This window comes from Phacochoerus africanus, chromosome 8 (genome assembly GCF_016906955.1).
Source record: "Phacochoerus africanus isolate WHEZ1 chromosome 8, ROS_Pafr_v1, whole genome shotgun sequence".
Classification (NCBI taxonomy): Eukaryota; Metazoa; Chordata; class Mammalia; order Artiodactyla; family Suidae; genus Phacochoerus; species Phacochoerus africanus.
The window spans coordinates 160,497,248-160,519,622 of NC_062551.1; the positions used below are offsets into that span (position 1 = coordinate 160,497,248).

Below are 22,375 nucleotides of genomic sequence, written 5' to 3' on the forward strand. Positions count from 1 at the left end.
GTTAAGACAGTGTAGCATTATTTAAGGACAAATAGTTCACTAAAAAGAGTATAGAATTCAACAAATAAACCAACCACATGTACAGTAGATTGATTTGTCTAAGTGACTAATTAGTTCAATGGGGAAAGAAAGTCTCTTTTTACAAAATTTTCTGGAGCAACTGGATATCATCATAGAAAGTAATGAACCTTGACCTTTATTACCTCACAGACCTAAACATAAAACCCAATATCATATAGCAAATATAAAAGAAAATATAGAATATCTTTTCTTTTTTTTTTCTTTTTTGTCTTTTTGCCTTTTTCTAGGGCTGCTCCCTCAGCATATGGACATTCCCAGGCTAGGGGTCTAATTGGAGCTGTAGCCACCGGCTTACGCCACAGCCATAGCAACACAGGATCTGAGCTGCGTCTGCAACCTACACCACAGCTCATGGCAATGCAGGCTCCTTAACCCACTGAGCAAGGCCAGGGGTTGAACCCACAACCTCGTGGTTCCTAGTCGGATTTGTTAACCACTGAGCCATGACGGAAACTCCTAGAGTATCTTTACAAAATTAGGAACATAAATATTTGTTACATAGGATACAAATTTCTTTTAAAGTTTCTTTTAAAAGAAAAAAACCATAGACTGGTCTTTATAAACATTAAAACTTTCTGCCTACAAACTGATACCATTATAAAAATTAACAGACAAGCCACAGTCTGGAAAAAATCATTCACAATATATATATCTTACAATAGACTGATATCCAAATTGTATCAATAACTCCTACATGTCATTTATTTAAAAAACAAACAAAACAAAACCAATAACTCAATTTTAAAAATGAGCAAAAACTTGAGCAAGTAGGCCACAAAAATATTAGGCAAATAGAATTCCCAGGTGACCTAGAGGTTAAGGATTCAGTTTTGTCACTGCTGAGGACTGGGTTTGATCCCTGGCCTGGGAACTTCCACATGCCACAGCCACAGCCAAAAAAAATAAACAAATTTTTAAAATTTAAAGATTTTTTTAAAAATTAAAAGAATTTACAAACTGGCCAAGCAAAGCATGAAAAGGTGCTCAACATCATTAGTTATCAGAAAAATGTAAATTAAAAGCATATTGAAATGTCACTTCACACACATTAGAATGGCTAAAATAAAAAACACTTGTAACATGAAATGCTGACAAGGATGTGGAACAACTAGAACACTCACTTATTGTTGATAAAGAGGGAAATAAATTATAAGCAGTTTTCTTTTCTTTTTCTTTTTTTTTTTGTCTTTTTGCCTTTTTTTTCCCAGGGCCACTCCTGCAGCATATGGAGGTTCCCAGGTTAGGGGTTGAATCGGAGCTGTAGCCACCAGCCTACACCAGAGCCACAGCAACACAGGATCCGAGCCACATCTGCGACCCAAACCACAGCTCACGGCAATGCCGGATCCTTAACCCACTGAGCAAGGCCAGGGATCGAACCTGAAATCTCATGGTTCCTAGTCAGATTTGTTAACCACTGCGCCACGACGGGAACTCCATAGTCGGTTCTTATAAAGATACACATACATTTATTCAAGCCCCACCAATTCCATAGTCAGTTATCTTTTCCAAGAAAAATGAAAATATATATTTACTAAAAGTACATAAATCAATTCATACTAATTAAAAACTGAACAAATGTCCATCAATAAAACAATGTTTATATACATAAACATGTTATTGTATATTCATAAAATGGAACACTACTTACTGCAAGAAAGAACACAGTTTCTAACACATAAGGTAACATGAGTGAATCCCTCAAAATTGTATTAAGTGAAAACCATATGTGAAAGATACATATTACATGATTTTATTTTGATAAAATCTAGGAACAGATGAAAATTAAACTTTGTTGACAGAAATCAGAAAGTGCTTACGTGGAACGGTTAGAGAAACTAGAAGGGGACATGAGGGAACTTATTCAGATCATAAAAATGTATACATATATTTTTTGTCTTTTTGCCTTTTCTAGGGCTGGACCCGTGGCATGTGGAGGTTCCCAGGCTAGGGGTCTAATCAGAGCTGTAGCCGCCGGCCTACGCCAGAGTCACAGCAACGTGGGATCCGAGCCACGTCTGCGACCTACACCACAAATCACGGCAACGCCAGATCCTCAACTCACTGACCAGGGCCAGGGATCGAACCCGCAACCTCATGGTTCCCAGTCGGACTCATTAACCACTGTGCCACGATGGAAACTCCCATAAAAACATTCTGATTCTTGTCTGGGCGTTGTTGAAAAATACACTTGTCAGTATGCAGTGAGTGGAACATCTAAGGTCTTGCATTCCATTGTAGGTAATTAAACACCAATATTTTAAAAACCACTTCAGTGGTATTCTTTCCCCAAATCCATATACCCAGTAGAAAGACAAGAAAAACATAAGATAAATCCAAAATGAGGAAACACTTTACAAAATACATGACCAGTACTCCTTAAAACTGTAAAAGCTCTGAGGCAAAACATGGAAAGTCTGAGATACAGTGACAGAGCAGAAGAAATTCTGGATTAGGACTTGAAGGAGCAAAAGTAAATTCAAGTAAAAACTGGAGAAACCCAAATAGAGTCTGGAGGTTGGTTAATAACGATGTACCAATGTTGGTTTCTTGGTTTTGACAAATGGGTCTTGGTAAGCAGACGTTTAACACGGGGGTAAAATAAGTCAAGTTCAAGAGAACTCTGTGCTGTATTACCTTTGGAACTGTCCTCTAAATCAGTTATTCCAAAGAAATTTACTTAAACTCATATCATAAAAGCATAAACATATACAATTTCCTGTAATAAAGGTTAGTATAAGATGTGCAAGTCTTTTATAAAGTAATTATGAAGTTTCACTGAAAGATATTAAAGGTAACATATGTAAAAACAGAGAAACACTATGCTTATAGATTAGAAAACTTAATATTATAGAGAATTTGTTTTTACCCACTTGATCTAAAATTGCACTGCAGTTCCCTTCAAAATTCCAAAAGAATTTCAATAAATGCTACTAGGCAGCTGGGCAAACATATGGGGAAAAAGTTAAATTGGACTGCTATTTATACCAAACACAGAAATCAATTCTAGACAGACTAAAGATCTATACAGTCAAAACTATAAAACTCTTAGAAGACAACATAGAAGAGTATCGTTATGACTTTAGAGTAGGGAAGAAAAACATAATAAAAGGAAGGGCTAAGAAATTAGTTTACATTGAAAATTAAAGAATTTTTTTGTTCATCAAAACACAACATAAAATAGTGAAAACAAAATCAGAAACAGACTCACAGACACAGAAAACAAACTTATGGTTACCAAAGGGTAATTTATGGTTAACAAAGAGGAGGGATAAATAGGAGTATGGGATTAAAAGATACATATCACTACATATATATAAAATAGATAAACAACAAGGATTTACTTAATAGCACAGGGAACTATATTCAGTATCTTCTAATAACCTGCAACGGAAAAGAACTTGAGAAATAATACATATTATATATATATATGTATATAAATGCTGAATCACTTTGTGTGTGTGTGTGTGTGTATATATATATATAGACATATATATGCTTTGCTATACGCCTGAAATACAATATTGGAAGTCAACTATACTTCAATTTAAAAAGAACAGTGAAAACAAAAGCCACAAAATTGATGAAGATATCAAAATTAACATAACTGAAAAAATATTATGTATCCATATAAATAACTTTTAAAGTTTTGTAATATAAAGACAAAGTAATAGAAAAAGCGGTAAAAGTTTTTTAATAAATCTTATTGGAGTATAGTTGATTTACAAAGCTGTGTTAGTTTCAGGTATAGAGCAAGATAAATCAGTTTATATATATAAACTATGCATATATATATATAAACTATGTGTATACATATATATATAAACTGTGTGTGTGCATACACACACACACACACACACACACATATATATCCCTTCCTCCATTCTTTTTAAAGAGGTAAAAGATGTGAATAGACATTTTACCAAGAGAAAACCATAATGGCCAATGAACTTTAGAAAAGACGATCACCTCATATTTTAGCAGGAAAATACAAATCAAAACTATAGTGAGATATCAAGAGAATGAGAAGACGAGCCACAGACTGGGTAAAAGTGTTTGCAAAAGGCGTATCTAATAAAACACTAGTATTTAAAATATAAAAGAACTCTTAAACTACAACAATACGAAAACAAACAACCCAATTTTAAAAATGGGCAAAAGAGCTGAACCTCACTAAAAAAAGATACATACAGATGGTACATAAACATATGAAAAGATATTCAGCATCATGCATCATTAGGGAGATGAAAAATTAAACCAACAAAATACTACTATACACCTATTATAATGGCAAAATTCCAAAACACTGACAACACCAAGTGCTGGTGAGGATGTAGAGCAATAGGAACTCTTACTCATTGCTGGTGTGAATGCAAAACGGTACAGCCACTTTGGCAGACAGTTTGGCAGTTTCTTACAAAACTAAATTTCTCTTACCATTCAATCCAGCAATCATGTTCCTTGGTAGTTACCCAAATGAGCTGAAAATATGTCCACACAAAAACCTGCACATGAATATTTATAGCTGCTTAATTCATAATTGCCGAAACCTGGAAGCAACCAAGATGTCCTTCAGTGAGTGAATAAATAAATCGAGGTAGATAAATACAATGGAATATTATTCAGTGCCAAAATAAATATGCTATCAAGCTTTGAAAAGACAGGGAAATCTAAATGAGTATTAATAAGAGAAAGAAGCCTAAAAAGGCGACATGCCTTATTATTCCAACTGTATAAGGCAGAACTATGCAAAGAGTTAAATGATAACTGGTTGGGAAGGATGAATAGTCATGAAACTAAAAGATTTTTAGAATAGTAAAACTATTGTATATGATACTATAATGCAACTCTCTGTCTCTGTCTCTCTGTCTGTCCCTGTGTGTGTATGTGTCCGTCTGTCTCCACATATATGTCCAAACCCACAGAATATAGGATTCAAAGGTGAATCCTAATGTAAACACTGGACTTTGGGTGATGATGTGTCAGTGTTGGTTCAACAGTTGTAACAAATGTACCACTCTGGTGTAGGATGTTGATTGTGGGGGAGGCTGTACTTATGTGGGGGCAAGGGATATGTGAGAACTCTATGCTTTCTTCTCAATTTTATTGTGTACCTAAAACCACTTAAAAAATAGTCTATTAAGAAAAACTACAGTAAGATATTATTACACATCCATCAGATTGTTAAACATTTAGAAGCCTAAAAATGTAAGTATTTGTTCATATGGAGCAATCCTAGCAATTATGCATGCCTCAGGGGAATGTATACTGATAAAGCTACTTTGGAAAATAATTTGAAATTATCTAGTAATATTGAACATGCACGAACCTCATGAGTTAGCAATTCCACCGCTAGGTACATTCCCTATGAAAATTTCCCTTAAAAAGAAAACTGAAAACAACCCAAATGTCCTTAACATAAAATGTGACATATTCATTCCATAAAATACCATAAGACAACAAAAAAGTAATGAACAACATGCACCAACCTGGATTAATCTCAGAAATGTAATAGCACACGCAACAAGGGATGAATATATTAGACATGGAGTCCAAAATCATAAAATTTAATAATACACTGTTTAGCTATATCATAGTTTTTCATTTCTGCCAGGGTCTCCCTTGTTTTACACGTTCATACAACAGTATATGTAATACAAAGTTAAATGTGTCTGCATTTCCCACTGATACTACCCTAGCACTTCCAAGGTAGGATTGGTATCTTACTATCCTCAATAGGGAGAGCCCAGAGCTCAGAATGTAATGAGGACTTAATAAAACCTTGTTCAATTGTATTAAATTTCAATTAGTTGGTTTGGTTGGGTTACTTGGTTATCTGAGTATCCTCTTATCTCCAAATCTCTTTCTTCTTATAGGCCCGGCAATTTTGCTTTGTTTTTCTTATGCCATTTATCTTTATCCCTACAACAATTCCAATACGAGGAATATAGATTCTCAGGCCAGAGATATAGAGAAGCAACTGTAGAAGGAGATATTTTCATGTAGTTTTTCAGTTTCCTATAAGATAAAATCCCATTGTTTTGGGTAATTTAAATTTAGCTCCTTGTTACTGTCCCTCAAATTTAAAAAAAGACAGTGGATACTCTTAAATTTAAAGACAACAATGCGGAGTTCCCGTCGTGGCGCAGTGGTTAACGAATCCGACTAGGAACCATGAGGTTGCGGGTTCGGTCCCTGCCCTTGCTCAGTGGGTTAACGATCCGGCGTTACCGTGAGCTGTGGTGTAGGTTGCAGACTCGGCTCGGATCCTGCGTTGCTGTGGCTCTGGCATAGGCTGGCGGCCACAGCTCCGATTGGACCCCTAGCCTGGGAACCTCCATATGCCGCAGGAGCGGCCCAAGAAATAGCAAAAAAGACCAAAAAAAAATAAAATAAAAAATAAAAAAATAAAGACAACAATGCTAATGACATGGTGTCGAGAAATTATTTGAAAAGATTGCTATAAAACATTAAACTCTACCTGTAACTGGAATCTTCCAGTATGAAAATTTCGAGAAATAAAAACACACTGAGAATGAGATTTAATCTTCGCCTTTGATGGTCTTTGCTTGCATCTCTCATCAGTTGCTTTAAGTTTGGAATCTTGAAATATTTCTCTGAAAAATATTTTACAGAGGATATTATTAAACATGCATGTATTATAAACCAATTGATAGCTTCCAACAATTCTACACAAAAGTTTTTAAATCAGAACAAATATATTACTACATATTTATTTATAAAAGCACAAATCATATATTCCCTTCTCATATGTTATTGATTTAATTACACCTATTTTTTTCATAGAATGTAAGCTAAGCTACTTCTTCACAGGGTTGATATTTCCAGTTTGAAGATTAACCAAGAGTTTTTCATAACCTTTTCTCTGGTTATGAGGTAACCGATTGACTTTAATGTCAACTATTCTTTTCATAGATTTGCCTTTAATGGCAAAGGGGATGAAATGAAATAAAACTTGGCCAATTTTATATTTAATAATAGCTCTGGCAAAAATGAGTGGAAAGAAACTGAATTGAAACTGATGACTTACAAGGGAAGAGTAACTGTGGTCTTTATGCATGCATTCATAAACAATTTTGAGAGTTAGAAATAATGAAGCAGCAAGCAAACCCCCAGCTGATTAAAGACAGTTAAATATAAAGGAATATATTTTTTAAATGATTTTTATTTTTTCCATTATACTTGGTTTACAGTGTTCTGACAATTTTCTATTGTACAGCAGTGACTCAGTCACACACACACATATACATTCTTTTTCTCACATCATCCTCTGTCATTACTTATCCATTCCAAAGGCAATGGTTCGCATCTATTAACCCCAGATTCCCAGGTGCATCTTACCCTCCCCCCCTTTCCCTTGGCAACCACAAGTCTATTCTCCAAGTCCATGAGTTTCTTTTCTGTGGAAAGGTTTATTTGTGCTGCATATTAGATTCCAGATAAGTGATATGATATGGTATTTGTCCTTCTCTTTCTGATTTACTTCATTTAGTATGAGAGTCTCTAGTTCTATTCATGTTGCTGCAAATGGCATTATTTTGTTCTTTTTTATGGCTGAGTAGTATTCCATTGTGTATATATACCACATCTTCTTAATCTGGAATGTATTTTTTAATAGTAATTCTAAACTATTTAAAAAAGAATGCTCATTGGAGTTCCCGTCGTGGCTCAGTGGTTAATGAATTCGACTAGTATCCGCGAGGATGCCAGTTTGATCCCTGGCCTTGCTCAGTGGGTTTAAGGATCCAGCCTTGCTGTCAGCTGTGGTGTAGGTCACAGACACAGCTTGGATCCTGTGTTGCTGTGCTGTGGCCAGCAGTTACAGCTCCAATTCGACCCCTAGTCTGGAAACTTCCATATGCCGCAGATGAGGCCCTAAAAAAACAAAACAAAACAAACAAACAAAAAGAATTCTCATTGCCATTTCTTTTCTCTGAGGTACTAGAAATTTTCCAAATTAATTTGAGATCATATTATGTTAGTTAATGAGGTATTAACAATTAGAATTCATTCTTTTTTTCTTTTTTTCACTTTTCGGGGCCTCATGTGTGGCTTATAAAGCTTCCCAGGCTAGAGGTTGAATCAGAGCTTTAGCTGTTGGCCTACACCACAGCCACAGCAATGCTGGATCTCAGCCACGTCTGCAACCTACACCACAGCTCACGGCCACACCAAATCCTTAACCCACTGAGTGAGGCCATGGAACAAACCCATATCCTCATGGGATACTAGTTGGGTTTGCTAATCACTGAGCCACAACGGAAACTCCAGAATCCACTCATTTTTTTAAAATTCAGTTCACTTAGCAAATATTCATTCAGTACTTACTATGTGCCAGGCATTATGCTGGATATTGTATATATTGTGGCAGGTGAAAAAAGGCACAGGAAACACCCACCACCCTCAGGGAACTGTCATTGCTCTCATGGAGCTTAAACACTAGTAAGGGAGATAGATATTAATAAAATAATGACAAGAAATGAAAAATTACAACTGTGGAAAGTGTTATCAAGGAAAGCTACCTTGCTACTGTGTGAATAGATATGAAATAGAATTAACCTGGTCAGAGAAGTCAGGGAAGGCTTTTCTGAGGAAGGGATGATTGAATTGGGCATCCGAAGAAATGGGGGAAGTTATTAGATACAATGTAGTGGAGCAGGGGAGTTGTAGGAGTAAGAATATGCTAGTCAGAGAGAATATCAGGTATAAGGACCTACTGACCAGATTAGGACAGGATAGCTAAAGTACAGAAACCAAGAGGGAAAGTGGGAGATGACGTTAGAAAGTATGCATGAGCAGATCGTGTACCTTAGAAGTCATGTTGTTTTGTCTTTATCCTAAAAGCACCAGGAAGTCATTTATAATATAGTGGGAATGGGGTGGAAGGGTGACTTGATCAGATTTGAATTTGGAAACTATCTGGCTAAAGTGTGAAGAAGAGAGTAAATGAGGACACAATGAAGGTAAAGGATCGGTTATAACTCCTACTCTAGGAGCCTCAGTGGGGGTTAATAAATTGGATAATGTGGTGGCATTGGTAATGGGGAGAAATGGATAGACTTGAGCAATTTATAAGGTAAAATAAATAGAAGTAGGTGATGGTTCAAATTTGGTAGGTGTGGGAAAGAGAGGAAGATATCAAGCATGGCTTCCATGTCTTTTCAGAGGAAAAGTCAAAATAAATCAGTCCTTCCCCATACAGATGGCCAAGAAACACATGAAAAGATGTTCAGCGTCACTCATTATTAGAGAAATGCAAATGAAAACCACGATGAGGTACCACCTTACACCAGTCAGAATGGCCATCATCCAAAAGTCTACAAACAGTAAGTGCTGGAGAGGGTGTGGAGAAAAAGGAACCCTAGTACACTGTTGGTGGGATTGTATATTGGTGCAACCACTGTGGAAAACAGTATGGGGATTCCTCAGTAAACTAAACATAGAACTACCATTTGATCTAGCAATCCCACTCCTGGGCATCTATCCAGAGAAAACCATGACTCGCAAAGACACATGTACTCCAATATTTATTGCAGCACTATTTACAATAGCCAAAACATGGAAACAACTGAAATGTCCATCAACAGAGGAGTGGATCCAGAAGATGTGGTACATATACACAATGGAATATTACTCAGCCATCAAAAAGAACGAAATACCAGCATTTTTAGCAACATGGATGGACCTAGAAACTATCACGCTAAGTGAAGTCAGCCATACAATGAGACACCAACATCAAATGCTTTCACTTACATGCGGAATCTGAAAAAAAGGACAGACGGAACTTCTTTGCTGAACAGATGCTGACTCACAGACATTGAAAAACTTATGGTCTCCAGAGGAGACAGTTTGGGGGGTGGAGGGATCTGCTTGGGCTGTGGGATGGAAATCCTGTGAAATCAGATTGTTATGATCATTATACAACTACAGATGTGATAAATTCGAGTAATAAAAAAATGAAAATAAATAAATAAATAAAATAAATCAGTCCTTCCTCAACCTCCCATTTTCCTCCAGTTCCTTCCCCTTTTATCAATTTCCCTTCAAAGAAAAATCGTATTAAAAGAGATGTACATACTAGTCTCAGTTTTCTCAATTCTTGTGTTTTACTCAAAGGTAAGCTTCTGAACCATCACTCCACTAAACTGTTTAAGGCCACCAATAACTTCCACGTTGTTAAATCCAAAAATCATTTCTCCATCCTGTCTTTCTCAATTGCCTAAGTACTTTCAACATAACTGCCCACTGCCTCCTCCTTGAAATATTTTCTAATTTTGACTTCCTTGATACCACACACTTCTCAGCTTTTCCTTCTCAGATGTTATTGATTCTTCCTACTCTTTTTTTTTTTAAGATTTCTAAATGTTGGTAAACTGAAGAAAACAGTCCTATGCTTTTTTCTTCTCTTACAACAATCACTCCCTGGTTAGTCTCATCTAGTTGTATGACTTTAGATATTTTCTATACATTGATAACCTAAATCTTCAGCCTGGACTTCTCTCCTGAAGCTCATACATGTGTATCTGACTATCTCTTTGACATTTCCAGTTGGATGTCTCATAGGCTTTCAAACTTCCACCCAAAATACAACCCCTAGATTATCATTACTCCCTCAACTTGTTCCCCACTCTTACTTCCTCATCTCAATAAGCGGCACAATCAACTTTCAGTTGCTCATGGTAGGTGTCAGCATTAACTCTGCCACTTCGCTTTCCTTACCTCTAGCTTTACTAGCTTTACCTGCAAAACATATACCAACCCTTTCTTTTCTTCTTTTTCTTTTTTTTGTCTTTTTGTCTTTTTGCTATTTCTTGGGCCACTCCTGCAGCATATGGAGGTTCCCAGGCTAGGAGTCGAATCGGAGCTGCAGCCACTGGCCTACGCCAGAGCCACAGCAACTCAGGATCCGAGCCGCGTCTGCAACCTACACCACAGCTCACGGCAACGCCAGATTGTTAACCCACTGAGCAAGGGCAGGGATCGAACCCACAACCTCATGGTTCCTAGTCGGATTCATTAACCACTGCGCCACGACGGGAACTCCCCAACCCTTTCTTTTCATCTCATCTACTTCCATATTAGTCTAAGACACTATCATCCCTAACCTGGACTGTGTAATAGCCTCCTAACTTGTCTCTCAGACATAAGAAAAGTTATTTTGAAAATGTGAATCAGAACTCTCCCACATTGCTGATGGGAGTATACATCCATCTTGGAAAACTGTTTAGCAGATACTTATAAAGTTAAACATATGATCCAGCAGTTCAACTCTTAGGTATTTACTCAAGAGAAGGAAAAGCACATGAACAAAAAGATTTATACCAGACTGTTCATAGCAGCTTTATTCCAAAGGGCTACAATTGGAAATGAGTGAATGTCCAATTAACAGAGATATGGATAATCAAACTTAGGTAAATTCATACAATGGAATACTACTCATTAATAAAAACAATGAAATACAGATAAATGAAACACAAGTGAATCTCAAAAATATTATGCTAAGTAAAAAAAAATCAGACATAAAAAAGTCCATATGATTTAATTTATATAAAGTTCAAGAATAGATAAAATTAATCTATGGTGATAAAAATCAGAATATTAATTACCTCTAGGTGGAAGGTGGGGAGTGATGCCTGGAAAGGAGGATGAGGGAACTTTGTAGCATGATGGAAAAGTTCTGTCTCTTGACTAGAGTCATGGTTACATGGGAATATATATTTGGAATTCTACATCGTAGACTTAAAATCTACATCTCAAAATGTAAAAAGTGTTATTAAAATGTAAACATCTGTAGGTGGCATTGTAGTCTTCTAGTATGTAGTAAATACTTGATGTTAGCTATCGTTATGATAATATTGTCATTCCCTTGCTTAAAACCTTCTGATGGCAGAAAAATAAAACCTAACCTCCATGTTCTAGCCTGCAAATTTCTATGTGATCTGACCCCTATCTACCTCCTTGATCTCATCATTTCCCTCTCTGCCTTCAGCCATATTCACACTGAACTTCCTTCTGTTTACTGAACAATATCAAGATCATTCCCACTTGCAGTCTCTGTCCTTGCTATCCCATTAGTGTAGAAAAAAAGCTCTTCCACAAGGTTGGCAGATGTCTGGCTCTTTCTTTTAATTCAAGTCGTAAATAGGACCCGCTTGAAGAGACACTGCCTGACCACTTTATTCGTTAATTATTTGTCTCCTCCCAGTGGCACTGCAAATCTATGAAACAGGAACCTCATCTGACTTGTTCACAGTTGTATCCTCAGTACCTAGAACAATGGCAGGCACCAATAAATATTTGTTTTAAGAATGAATTAGTGAATAATTGCCAGTTTTCAGACTTGTGCAAATGTATAGATAATATGCATCCATTTGCTGAAATGGGATACTGGAAGAGTGTATGGGAATATTATATTAAAATTTACATTCTTAACATCAGATAAAGTAAGTACTAAACCAATTAAATCATTAAAAACACCAAATTTTAGAGCTGGAAAGAACTGAGGTATCAAGTATCTCTTTTCCATCTCTGGCAAAAGACTACATTTAGATCATACCAGAGCATTCTGTCAGCTCTTTTCTTAAATATGTAGTAAAGAGAGAGCCTTTCGCTTTCAGTAATGTTTCTGACTTCTAAATTCGTAATAGAAAAATTTTTTATTTTATAGCCTTTTATTATAATTCAAAGTCATGTCTTTTACAGAATAAATTACATCTCATTATTCCTTAAAATTTTAATGCATGAAGACTGCTATTATATTACTTAGACTATTATACTTCAAGGATATTCTTTTCATGCTATTTTAAACTTGTAGTTTCTCTCCCCAATCAAAATACATAATCAGTACCATTATAGCTATTAAATTTAACACACCATTTGAGAAAGCCATTCACTGAATTTTTAAAAGAAAAAAAGTTAAATATTCTGGAGTTTCCGTTGTGCCTCAGTGGTTAATGAATCCGACCAGAAACCATGAGGTTGTGGGTTCAATCCCTGGCCTCGCTCAGTGGGTTAAGGATCCAGTGCTGCCGTGAGCTGTGGTGTAGGTCGCAGACACAGCTCCAATTAGACCCCTAGCCTGGGAACCTCCATATGCCACGGGAGCAGCCCTAGAAAAGGCAAAAAGACAAAAAAAAAAGTTAAATATTCTAATAAATCTTACCTTCGTTTGCAAATCAGGAACCACAAAGCTGATGCCAAAGCAAAGAAACCAATTCCCAAAGTAACAGCACCAGCAGCCAGAAAATAGGTTAAGTGGTTAAAAAAACCTATACAGATAAATCATAAAAGATTATTTCATGCATATATATTCGTTCTCTATGTAAAATTAAATGACAATATTTCAAATGATATTACACTGAGTAGTGTTTAACACATTAACTAGCAAGTAGGGAGATCTTAATTCTGATCCTGTCCCATCCTAATAAACTTCAAGAAACTGTGTTTGAGAATTACATGGAGCCTTATGCCGATTAGGGCCCAGGGCACATTTCTTTGACCCTGCCAAAATTTAATTCCTAGGTTTTGTGGGATTTTTTTTTTTTTTTTTACAGCTGTCACCTCCTTTTTTCTTATCCAGTTTCCTCCATTTCCAGTCCAGCTATGAATTATTAGGCTATTTTTCCACTATCATCCTTTGTTGTCCTCCAGCATAAGAAACTTCCCATTTTAAGATCTGTATTATCAACCACTACCAGGTGATAGATGAGGGTAATAAAGGACAAACAGGAGAAATTTTTTTAAATCTTAGAAATCTTTAAACATTTCATCCCTACTTCATCCCAGAAACAGTGAAAGATCATAGCCAAAAGCTAAATGTAAGCAATGTAAATGATAGTATATCACAGGTTTATAACGGGAAAAGCCCATAGGGACTGCATAACTCCTTCATTTTATAGATGATAAAATTAAGGCCGAGGGAAAGAAGTAAGTGAAGTAATTAAGGTTAGGCAGCAAATTAAAAGCAGTCCTCTCTTTTTTTTTATTATATTATTCCTGCTACCAAACATCTTAATACTGGTGTGTATTAAAAAGAATAAAGAAAGCATGAGATATTTATAGTAAGATTGGTCTCGTATCCATTAAGATTCTGAAATCTGCTACCTAAGCAGAAAGCAAGCTGTAGAAAGCTTTCACAGAGGCTGTATAGAACTTTAGGAGTCTTAAGACAATTTAGGAGTATATTATTTGGTGGGGAAAAGAGGTTAAAAAGTAAAAACTAATAGAATATATTTATGTGTGCACATATTATAAGTTCCACTAAGGGTATGACATGATAAAGACTGTTTGTTCCTGTATTTTTATTGTTTGCTAAATAATTTCCAGCTTTCTCAATGGTGACTCTCAAATCTTAATTTTCTTTTGGTTCAGAAATATGTACATTTAGGAATTAATGGTACAAAAGGTAATATAAGGCTATTTATCAAAGTGATACTTAAACACACAAAAAACCCTCTAAATGCCTCACATTAGGGAGTCAATTAAATAAATTATGCTGTGTTATATATGAAAAGATAGAGATATTTTTGACCAGATAAACTGTTGTGAGGCAGTGTCCTATGCACTGTAACAAAGATATCTCCAGGTATTATCAAATTATTCTGAGGAGCAGAACTGCCCTCAGTTGAGAATCACAGATATAATGACATAAGGAAATATCAGACAGTATTAAGTGACAAAAGCAAGATAGATAAAATCCATGTCTTTTTAACTATAAAAGATATAGTTTTAACTATAAAAGATATGGACAAAAGAAGAAAAGCCACACAAAGAAATGAGTAGGAGCTAAAACCACAGGCAAGCTAGGTACTGAAACCTGGAAGCAGGGATTAACTAGAAGAAGCAAAGTAAATCAGTGAGACAGTCCTCATACCAAGCCATCCTCTGGCACAATAAATGACCAACTCAAAAAAAAAAGCAAGGAGGAATCTTGGAAATTATAAATTTAAAAAAAATTGGCCATGCCCAAATGGAAGTTCCTGGGCCAGGGATTGAATCCACAACACAGCAGTGAATTAAGCCACTGCAGTGACAATGCCAGATCCTTAACCTACTACACCATAAGGGAAAACCTGTATTAAAAAATTCTAAGATAAATTCTTCTTTAAAAACAAAGAATAAAATGAAGATAATACTGAGAGATTCTCACAACTATATAAAGAAATGAAAAGTAGAATAAAGAAATTATGGGGGAGTTCCCATTGTGGCTCAGCAGAAATGAATCTGACTGGTATCCACAGGACACAAGTTTGATCCCTGGCCTCACTCAGTGCGTTAAGGATCTGGCATTGCCACGAGTTGTGGTGTAGGTTGCAGATGTGGCTTCGCTCTGGCATTGCTGTAGCTGTGGTGTAGGCCAGTGGCTACAGCTCTGATTCAACCCCTGTCCTGGGAACCACCATATGCCATGGGTGCAACCCTAAAAAGACCAAAAAAAAAAAAAGGAGATTTGGAAAATATTAAGAGTATAAAGCATAAAAAGAGAGAATAGAGAATTAGCAGAGAAATAATATTCAGAAATGTAGCGTAAGAAGGTTTCTTTAAAAACATTTTAAAATTCGCACATAGTAAAATTCCCTTATGTGTGCATGTAGTTCTGCAAGTTTTGACAAATATAAAAAGTGTTTAATCACCACAATCAAGTTACAGAAAAATTTCATCACCCCCAAACATTTCCCTGTACAGCCTCTTAGTGGTTAAGTACTCACTGCTGGCAACCACTGATTCTTTTCCATCCCCATTCTCTATCCTTATACTTTTACCTTTTCTAGAGCATAAATGGAATATTACAGCATTTTGTCTTTTGAGTCTGGTTTTTTTTTGTTTGTTTGTTTTTGGTTTTTTTTGCCATTTCTTGGGCTGCTGCCACGGCATATGGAGGTTCCCAGGCTAGGGGTCGAATCAGAGCTGTAGCCGCCAGCCTACACCACAGCCACAGCAATGCCAGATCCAAGCCGCGTCTGTGACCTACACCACAGCTCACGGCAACGCCAGATCCTTAACCCACTGAGCAAGGCCAGGGATTGAACCTGCAACCTCATGGTTCCTAGTCAGATTCACTAACCACTGAGCCACAATGGGAACTCCCGAGTCTGTACATTTTTAAACTTAGCATAATGCAGAGTTCCCATTGTGGCTCAGTGGTAACAAACTCAACTAGAACCCATAAGGATGTGAGTTCGATCCCTGGCCTCATTCTGCGGGTTAAGGATCTGGCATTGCTGTGAGCTGTGGTGTAGGTTGCAGACTCGGTTCAGGTCTGACATGGCTGTGGCTGTGGCATAGGCCAGCAGCTGCAGGTCTGATTCAACCCCTAGACTTGGAACTTCCATATGTCATGGCACGGCCCCAAAAAAGACAAAAAATAAAACAGAACAAAACAGCATAATGCATCTGAAATTCATCTATGTTGTTCCATGTATCAGCAGGTTTTTTTTTTTTAAATTACTGAGTAATATTCTACTTTACAGATGTACCACAGTTTATTTCCTAGGTGAGAAATATTTGGTTGTTTCCAATTTGAAGTTGTTAGGAATAAAGCATTCTATGCATTAACATACAGGCATTTGTGAACATAAGTTTTTATTTCAATGGGGTCATGTGGCAAGTATATATTGAAATTTATAAGGAACTACATTACAACAGACACCACAGAAATAGAAAGGATCATAAGACACTACTAAAAACAACCATATGCCAATAAAATGGACAACCTAGAAGAAATGGAGAGATTCTTACAAAGGTACATCAGGAAGAAACAGAAAACAGGAATAGACCAATCACAAGTACTGAAACAAACAACCCAATTGAAAAATGGGCAGAAGACCTAAATAGACATTTCTCCAAAGACACATGGATGGCCAGTATGCACATGAAAAAATGCTCAACATCACTAATCAATAGAGAAATGCAAATCAAAATTACAATGAGAGCACCATTAGCAGGTCCACAAATAAATTCTGGAGAGTGTGTGGAGAAAAGGGAACTCTCCTTCACTATTGGTGGTAATGTAAATTGGTAAAACCAATATGGAAAACAGTATGGCGGTACCTCAGGAAACTAAATATAGAACTATCAGGAGATGGGATTAAGATGGTGGAATAGAAGGACTGGAGCCCAACTTCTCTCCTAAAAACAACAAAATTCACAACTAAAGACTGAGCACTCTTCACCCAAATGGACCAGAAACCTTAAAAAAGATACCCTACTCCAGAAGAAAAAGCGGAGGCCACATCAAGAGGTAGGAAGGGTGATTTTGCGATATAAACAACCCCATACCTCTGAGGTGGGAAGCTCCAGAGACTGGAAACTAGCTCATTCACAGAGACTCACCTACAGGAGTGAGAATTCTGAGCCACACATCAAACTCTCACATGTGGGGATCTGGCACTGGGAGAAAGAGCCCCTGGAGCATCTGGCATTGAAGGCCAGTGGGGCTTGTGTGCAGGAGCTCCACAGGACTGGGGGAAACCAAGACCCCATTCTTAAAAGGTGCACATGGACTTTCACGTGCACTGGGTCCCAGGGCAAAGCAAAGTCTCTGTGGGAATCTGGGTCAAACCTGACCACAGTTCTTGGAGGACATCCTGGGAAAACAGGGGTGAATATGGCTTGTTCTGAAGGAAGGACATGGAAAGAAAAGCTCTCGGGAATATTCGGCAGCTGCCTTTCTCTGGAGGTGGCCATTTTGGGAAAATCTGGCCCCACCCATCAGTCAGTGCTGAGAAGTCCCAGGGCAAACAACAATCCAGGTGGTATTGCAGCCCTGCCCCTCAGTAAACAGGCTACCTGAAGACCTCTCAGGCACACAGCTGCCTCTAATCCCATCCAGAGACTAAGCCCCACCCACCAGAGGGATAGGAATCAGCTCCACCTACCAGGGGGCAGGCATCAGCCCCTCCCATCAGGAAGCCTACAGCAAGCCCCCATAGTGACTTCAGCCACAAGGGGGGCAGACATCAGAAGTAAGAAAGGCTACAACTCTATTATCTGTAAGACAATCACCACACCAAAAACCTATAAAAATGAAAAGACAGAGAACTATAACTCAGATGAGGGAGAAAGGAAAAACCCCAGAAAATCAGCTAAGCAAGGAGGAGATTCTTAGCCTCCAGGAAAAAGACTTTAGACTGTTGATGCTAAAGATGATGCAAGACACTGGAAATAAACTGGAGGCAAAGATGGATAACTTACAGGAAATGCTGACCAAAGAGATACAACATATAAAACTTAAACAAGAAGAGATGCAAAATACAATAACTGAAATAAAAAATTCACTAGAAGCAGCTAACAGCAGAATACAGGAGGCAAAAGAACGAATAAGCAAAGTGGAGGACAGATTAGTGGAAATTATGGATGCAGTACAGAAAAAAAGATTGAAAACAAATGAAGAGAGTCTCAGAGAACTCTGGGACAACGTTAAATGCTCCAACATCCATATTACAGGGGTGCCAGAAGGAGAAGAGAGAGAGAAAGGGACAGAAAAAATATTCTAAGAGATAATAGCCAAAAACTTCCCTAACATGGGAAAGGAACCACTCACTCAAATCCAGGAAGCACAACGAGTACCATACAAAATAAACCCAAGGAGGAATACCCCGAGACACATATTAATCAAACTGACCAAAATTAAAGACAATGAGAAAATCTTGAAAGCAGCTAGGGAAAAGAAACAAGTAACACATAAGGGAACCCCAATAAGGTTATGGGCAGATTTTTCAGCAGAAACTCTGCAGGCCAGAAGGGAGTGGCATGATATACTTAATGTGATGAAAGGAAAAAACCTCCAACCAAGATTACTTTACCCAGCAAGGCTCTCATTCAGATTTGAAGGAGAAATCAAAACCTTCACAGATAAGCAAAAGTTGAGAGAATTCAGCAACATTAAACCAGCCTTACAACAAATACTAAAGGAACTTCTCTAGGCAGACAAGAAAGGACAGCAACAGGAAACAAAAATGCCACAAATGACAAGGCTCACCAGTAAAGGTATATATACAGTAAAGATACGAAATCATCCATGCACAATTATACCACCAAAATCAGAGGTCATGAGAAGAGGTGGGTACAAATGCAGGGCACTGGAGATGAACTTGCAGTTAAGAGAACAACAACTTAGAGCAATCTCATATACATATAGACTCATATCAAAACTTCAGAATAACTGCAAACCAAAAATCTACAGTTGATACACAAACAAGGAATCTGTGGAGAAGAAATATATCTCATAGTAAATAAGTGCATAATCCACCATAAAGGGGGTCATTTGACATCATTCTTGGAATGCTGAAGTCTTCTTACATCTGATTCTGACTTCCTCTCGATCAAAGAATTTATGATAATTATAATTAATGCAACTGTACAATTAAATAATACAGTTCTACAACTGTATTATTAATAACCATTTCTCTCCATGGCACAATGTAAAGTCTATAATGTCTTGTTTATCACATCACCTAGAATGTTGTAATGCCTATATTGAAAAATCAATAAGATGTAACAAATTGTGAGGACATATTTATATAGTTATACTGTTTTTTAACCAACTTATGAATTTTATGTTACTTATTTTCAGAGGGTATATTATTTTTGTTCTTACCAGTTGTTATTCTTTTTATTATGCTATATAAAATATTTAATGGTATATAAGGCTTTCTTATTTATAAATTTTAGTTGCATAACAATTTTAATATAACACTAATTTTTAAAGAAAAATTGAAATGTAATAGATAATACTAAATAGTAAAGATGAAAGCCATATAAAATGGGATAAAGTATAGAATAAATTTCTTATTTGTCTCAACATATTTTCCATTCCATTTCTCCAGAGGGAGTCACTTAATCTGTTTCTTAAGATCCATGATATAATAATCTGTGTGAATGTAATTGTGTTTAAATGTATGTATTTTATTCTGTAAAAAAATAAAAATAAAATTTCAATTAAAAAAAAACCAATGTGATAGAGAAGTATTAAAACATACCTTACTCATGATATTGGTTGTATCGGGGAGGAGATGAAGGGAAGAGAATATGGATGGAATATAAGCCTAGACTTTAATCTATAATGTCTTATTTCTTTAAAAAATTAAAAAATCTGAAGCTTATATGGAAAAAAATTATTTAGTAGATTGCATGACTGTCTGTTATTCTGTCTTTTTAAAATTTTTCTTATTTTCTGGAGTTCCCGTTGTGGCGCAGTGGTTAACGAATCCGACTAGGAACCATGAGGTTGCAGGGTTCGGTCCCTGCCCTTGCTCAGTGGGTTAAGGATCCGGCGTTGCCGTGAGCTGTGGTGTAGGTTGCAGACGCGGCTCGGATCCCGCGTTGCTGTGGCTCTGGCGTGGGCCAATGGCTACAGCTCCGATTGGACCCCTAGCCTGGGAATCTCCATATGCCGCAGAAGCGGCCCAAGAAATAGCAAAAAGACAAAAAAAAAAAAATTTCTTATTTTCTCAAATATTTTAAAAATATAAAAACAATATGATTCCAATTTTGTAAAAAAAAAAAAAAGGAAAGAAAAAGGAAGAAATACATTTATATAGGAAAATAATTAACACTGGCTATTCCTGGAGTAAGGGATTAGTTATAATTTTCTACTCCAGGAGTTCCTATCATGGCACAGCGGAAATAAATCCAACTAGGAGCCATGAGGTTGCAGGTCTGATCCCTGGCCTCGCTCAGTGTATTAAGGATCCAGCGTTGCCATGGGCTGTGGTATAGGTCACAGACGCATCTTGGATCTGGCGTTGCTGTGGTTGTGTGTAGGCCGGCAGTTGTAGCTCTGATTTGACCCCAGGCAGGAGATCCTCCATATGCCGTGGGTGCGGCCCTAAAAAGTACAATACATAAATAAATATTTTTTTCAATTCAAGGCTTTTCTGAACATTCAAATTTTGTACCAAGAATATCTTAGAAAAATCAGGAACAAAAAAAAATATTTGGGAGGGCTGTACCCATGGCATGCAGGAAGTTCCCAGGCTAGGGATTGAACCCAAGCCACAGCAGTGACAATGACAAATCCTTAACTGCTAGGCCACCAATGAACTACAGGAACAAAAAAATTTAATGTTCTTATTCCTGACTCCTTTACTTAGATCTCCATGTAGCAGTTTCTCTATTATTACCACTGTGTTTACAGCCCTCTTAGCTTTCTCTTGAAGATCTCCGCCCTCCTCTTTATTCTTTTTGTATTTAGCCATTAGGGAAGAAGATGGGTGCCATTAGTAGACCACCATTCTAATCCTTGGTTTAAATGGGCCATTTACATCTTAGGGGAACTGCAATGAGGTATAAAGAATTTCGAAACCACTTTACCAAGAGAAAGACAAATTACATATTTCCTGATACCTCCAACAAGTCACACTTTCTCTCTAAATCAGTCTGTAAAATGAAAAAGTTTGGCTCCGATCATTAAGATTCCCCTCTCACTCTGAAGGTTTAGTTAACACATAATTTAAAGAAACATTATATACAAAGGTAGTATTTCTACTTGCTTGACTCTGTCTTTAAGTATCCTATCTAAAGTAGTAACTCATTTTCGACAGTCATTCTATTATATCACAGTTTCTTTGCCTTTAATAATTATCATAAGTAATCTTTTTTAATAAGTAAACTTCTTTACTTATTGGTTTATTGTCCATTGTCTTCTTTCTCTACCAGAAGATAAATCTTTTTCACTATGGTATCCTCAGAATTTAAAATAATGGCTGATTATTTGAGAAATGATTCACTATTCAATGAGTAAGTGATAGGCACTGTGCTAGATGCTAGACTACAAAAATGAGTAATATAGGTACTTGGTTTAATAGGAAGGTCATATGTGTGAAAAAAGAATAAGTGCAATTAAGAAGTATTATACGCATTGTCCCTGCAGGGGCTCATGCTGCTGCTGGGGCTCATGCTGCTGCTGTGGCCCACGTTTGATCCCTGGCCTGGGAATATCCACATGCTGTGGACTCAGAAAAAAAAAAAAAGTGCTATAGGCATTATAAATGGAAAAAATAAATAGAAATACAGATACAGGAAGATCTATAAAAAGATAGGACACTTAAAAAAAAAAAAAAAGCTCCATAGCTTAGTTAAACATGATTTCAGAACTTTCTTTTTTTTTTTTTTTTTTTTGGTCTTTTTGCTATTTCTTGGGCCGCTCCCACGGCACATGGAGGTTCCCAGGCTGGGGTCGAATCGGAGCTGTAGCCACCGGCCTACGCCAGAGCCACAGCAACGCTGGATCCGAGCCGCGTCTGCAACCTACACCACAGCTCAAGGCAACGCC

The 22,375-nt window shown here is 36.9% G+C and overlaps 1 protein-coding gene across 1 annotated transcript in view; it reads right to left on the minus strand.

Moving 5' to 3' along the window:
* C8H1orf185 (chromosome 8 C1orf185 homolog) overlaps positions 1-21,299 on the minus strand; it is a 41,587-nt gene extending 20,288 nt beyond the window's left edge. Inside the window, exons 1-3 of the mRNA XM_047791510.1 lie at positions 21,191-21,299; positions 13,265-13,370; positions 6,563-6,698 (exon numbers count right to left, since the gene is read on the minus strand). Of these exons, the coding sequence (XP_047647466.1) occupies positions 6,563-6,698; positions 13,265-13,370; positions 21,191-21,299 (351 nt within the window). The remainder of the gene's footprint in view (positions 1-6,562; positions 6,699-13,264; positions 13,371-21,190) is intronic.
* Between the last annotated feature and the right edge of the window lie 1,076 nt (positions 21,300-22,375).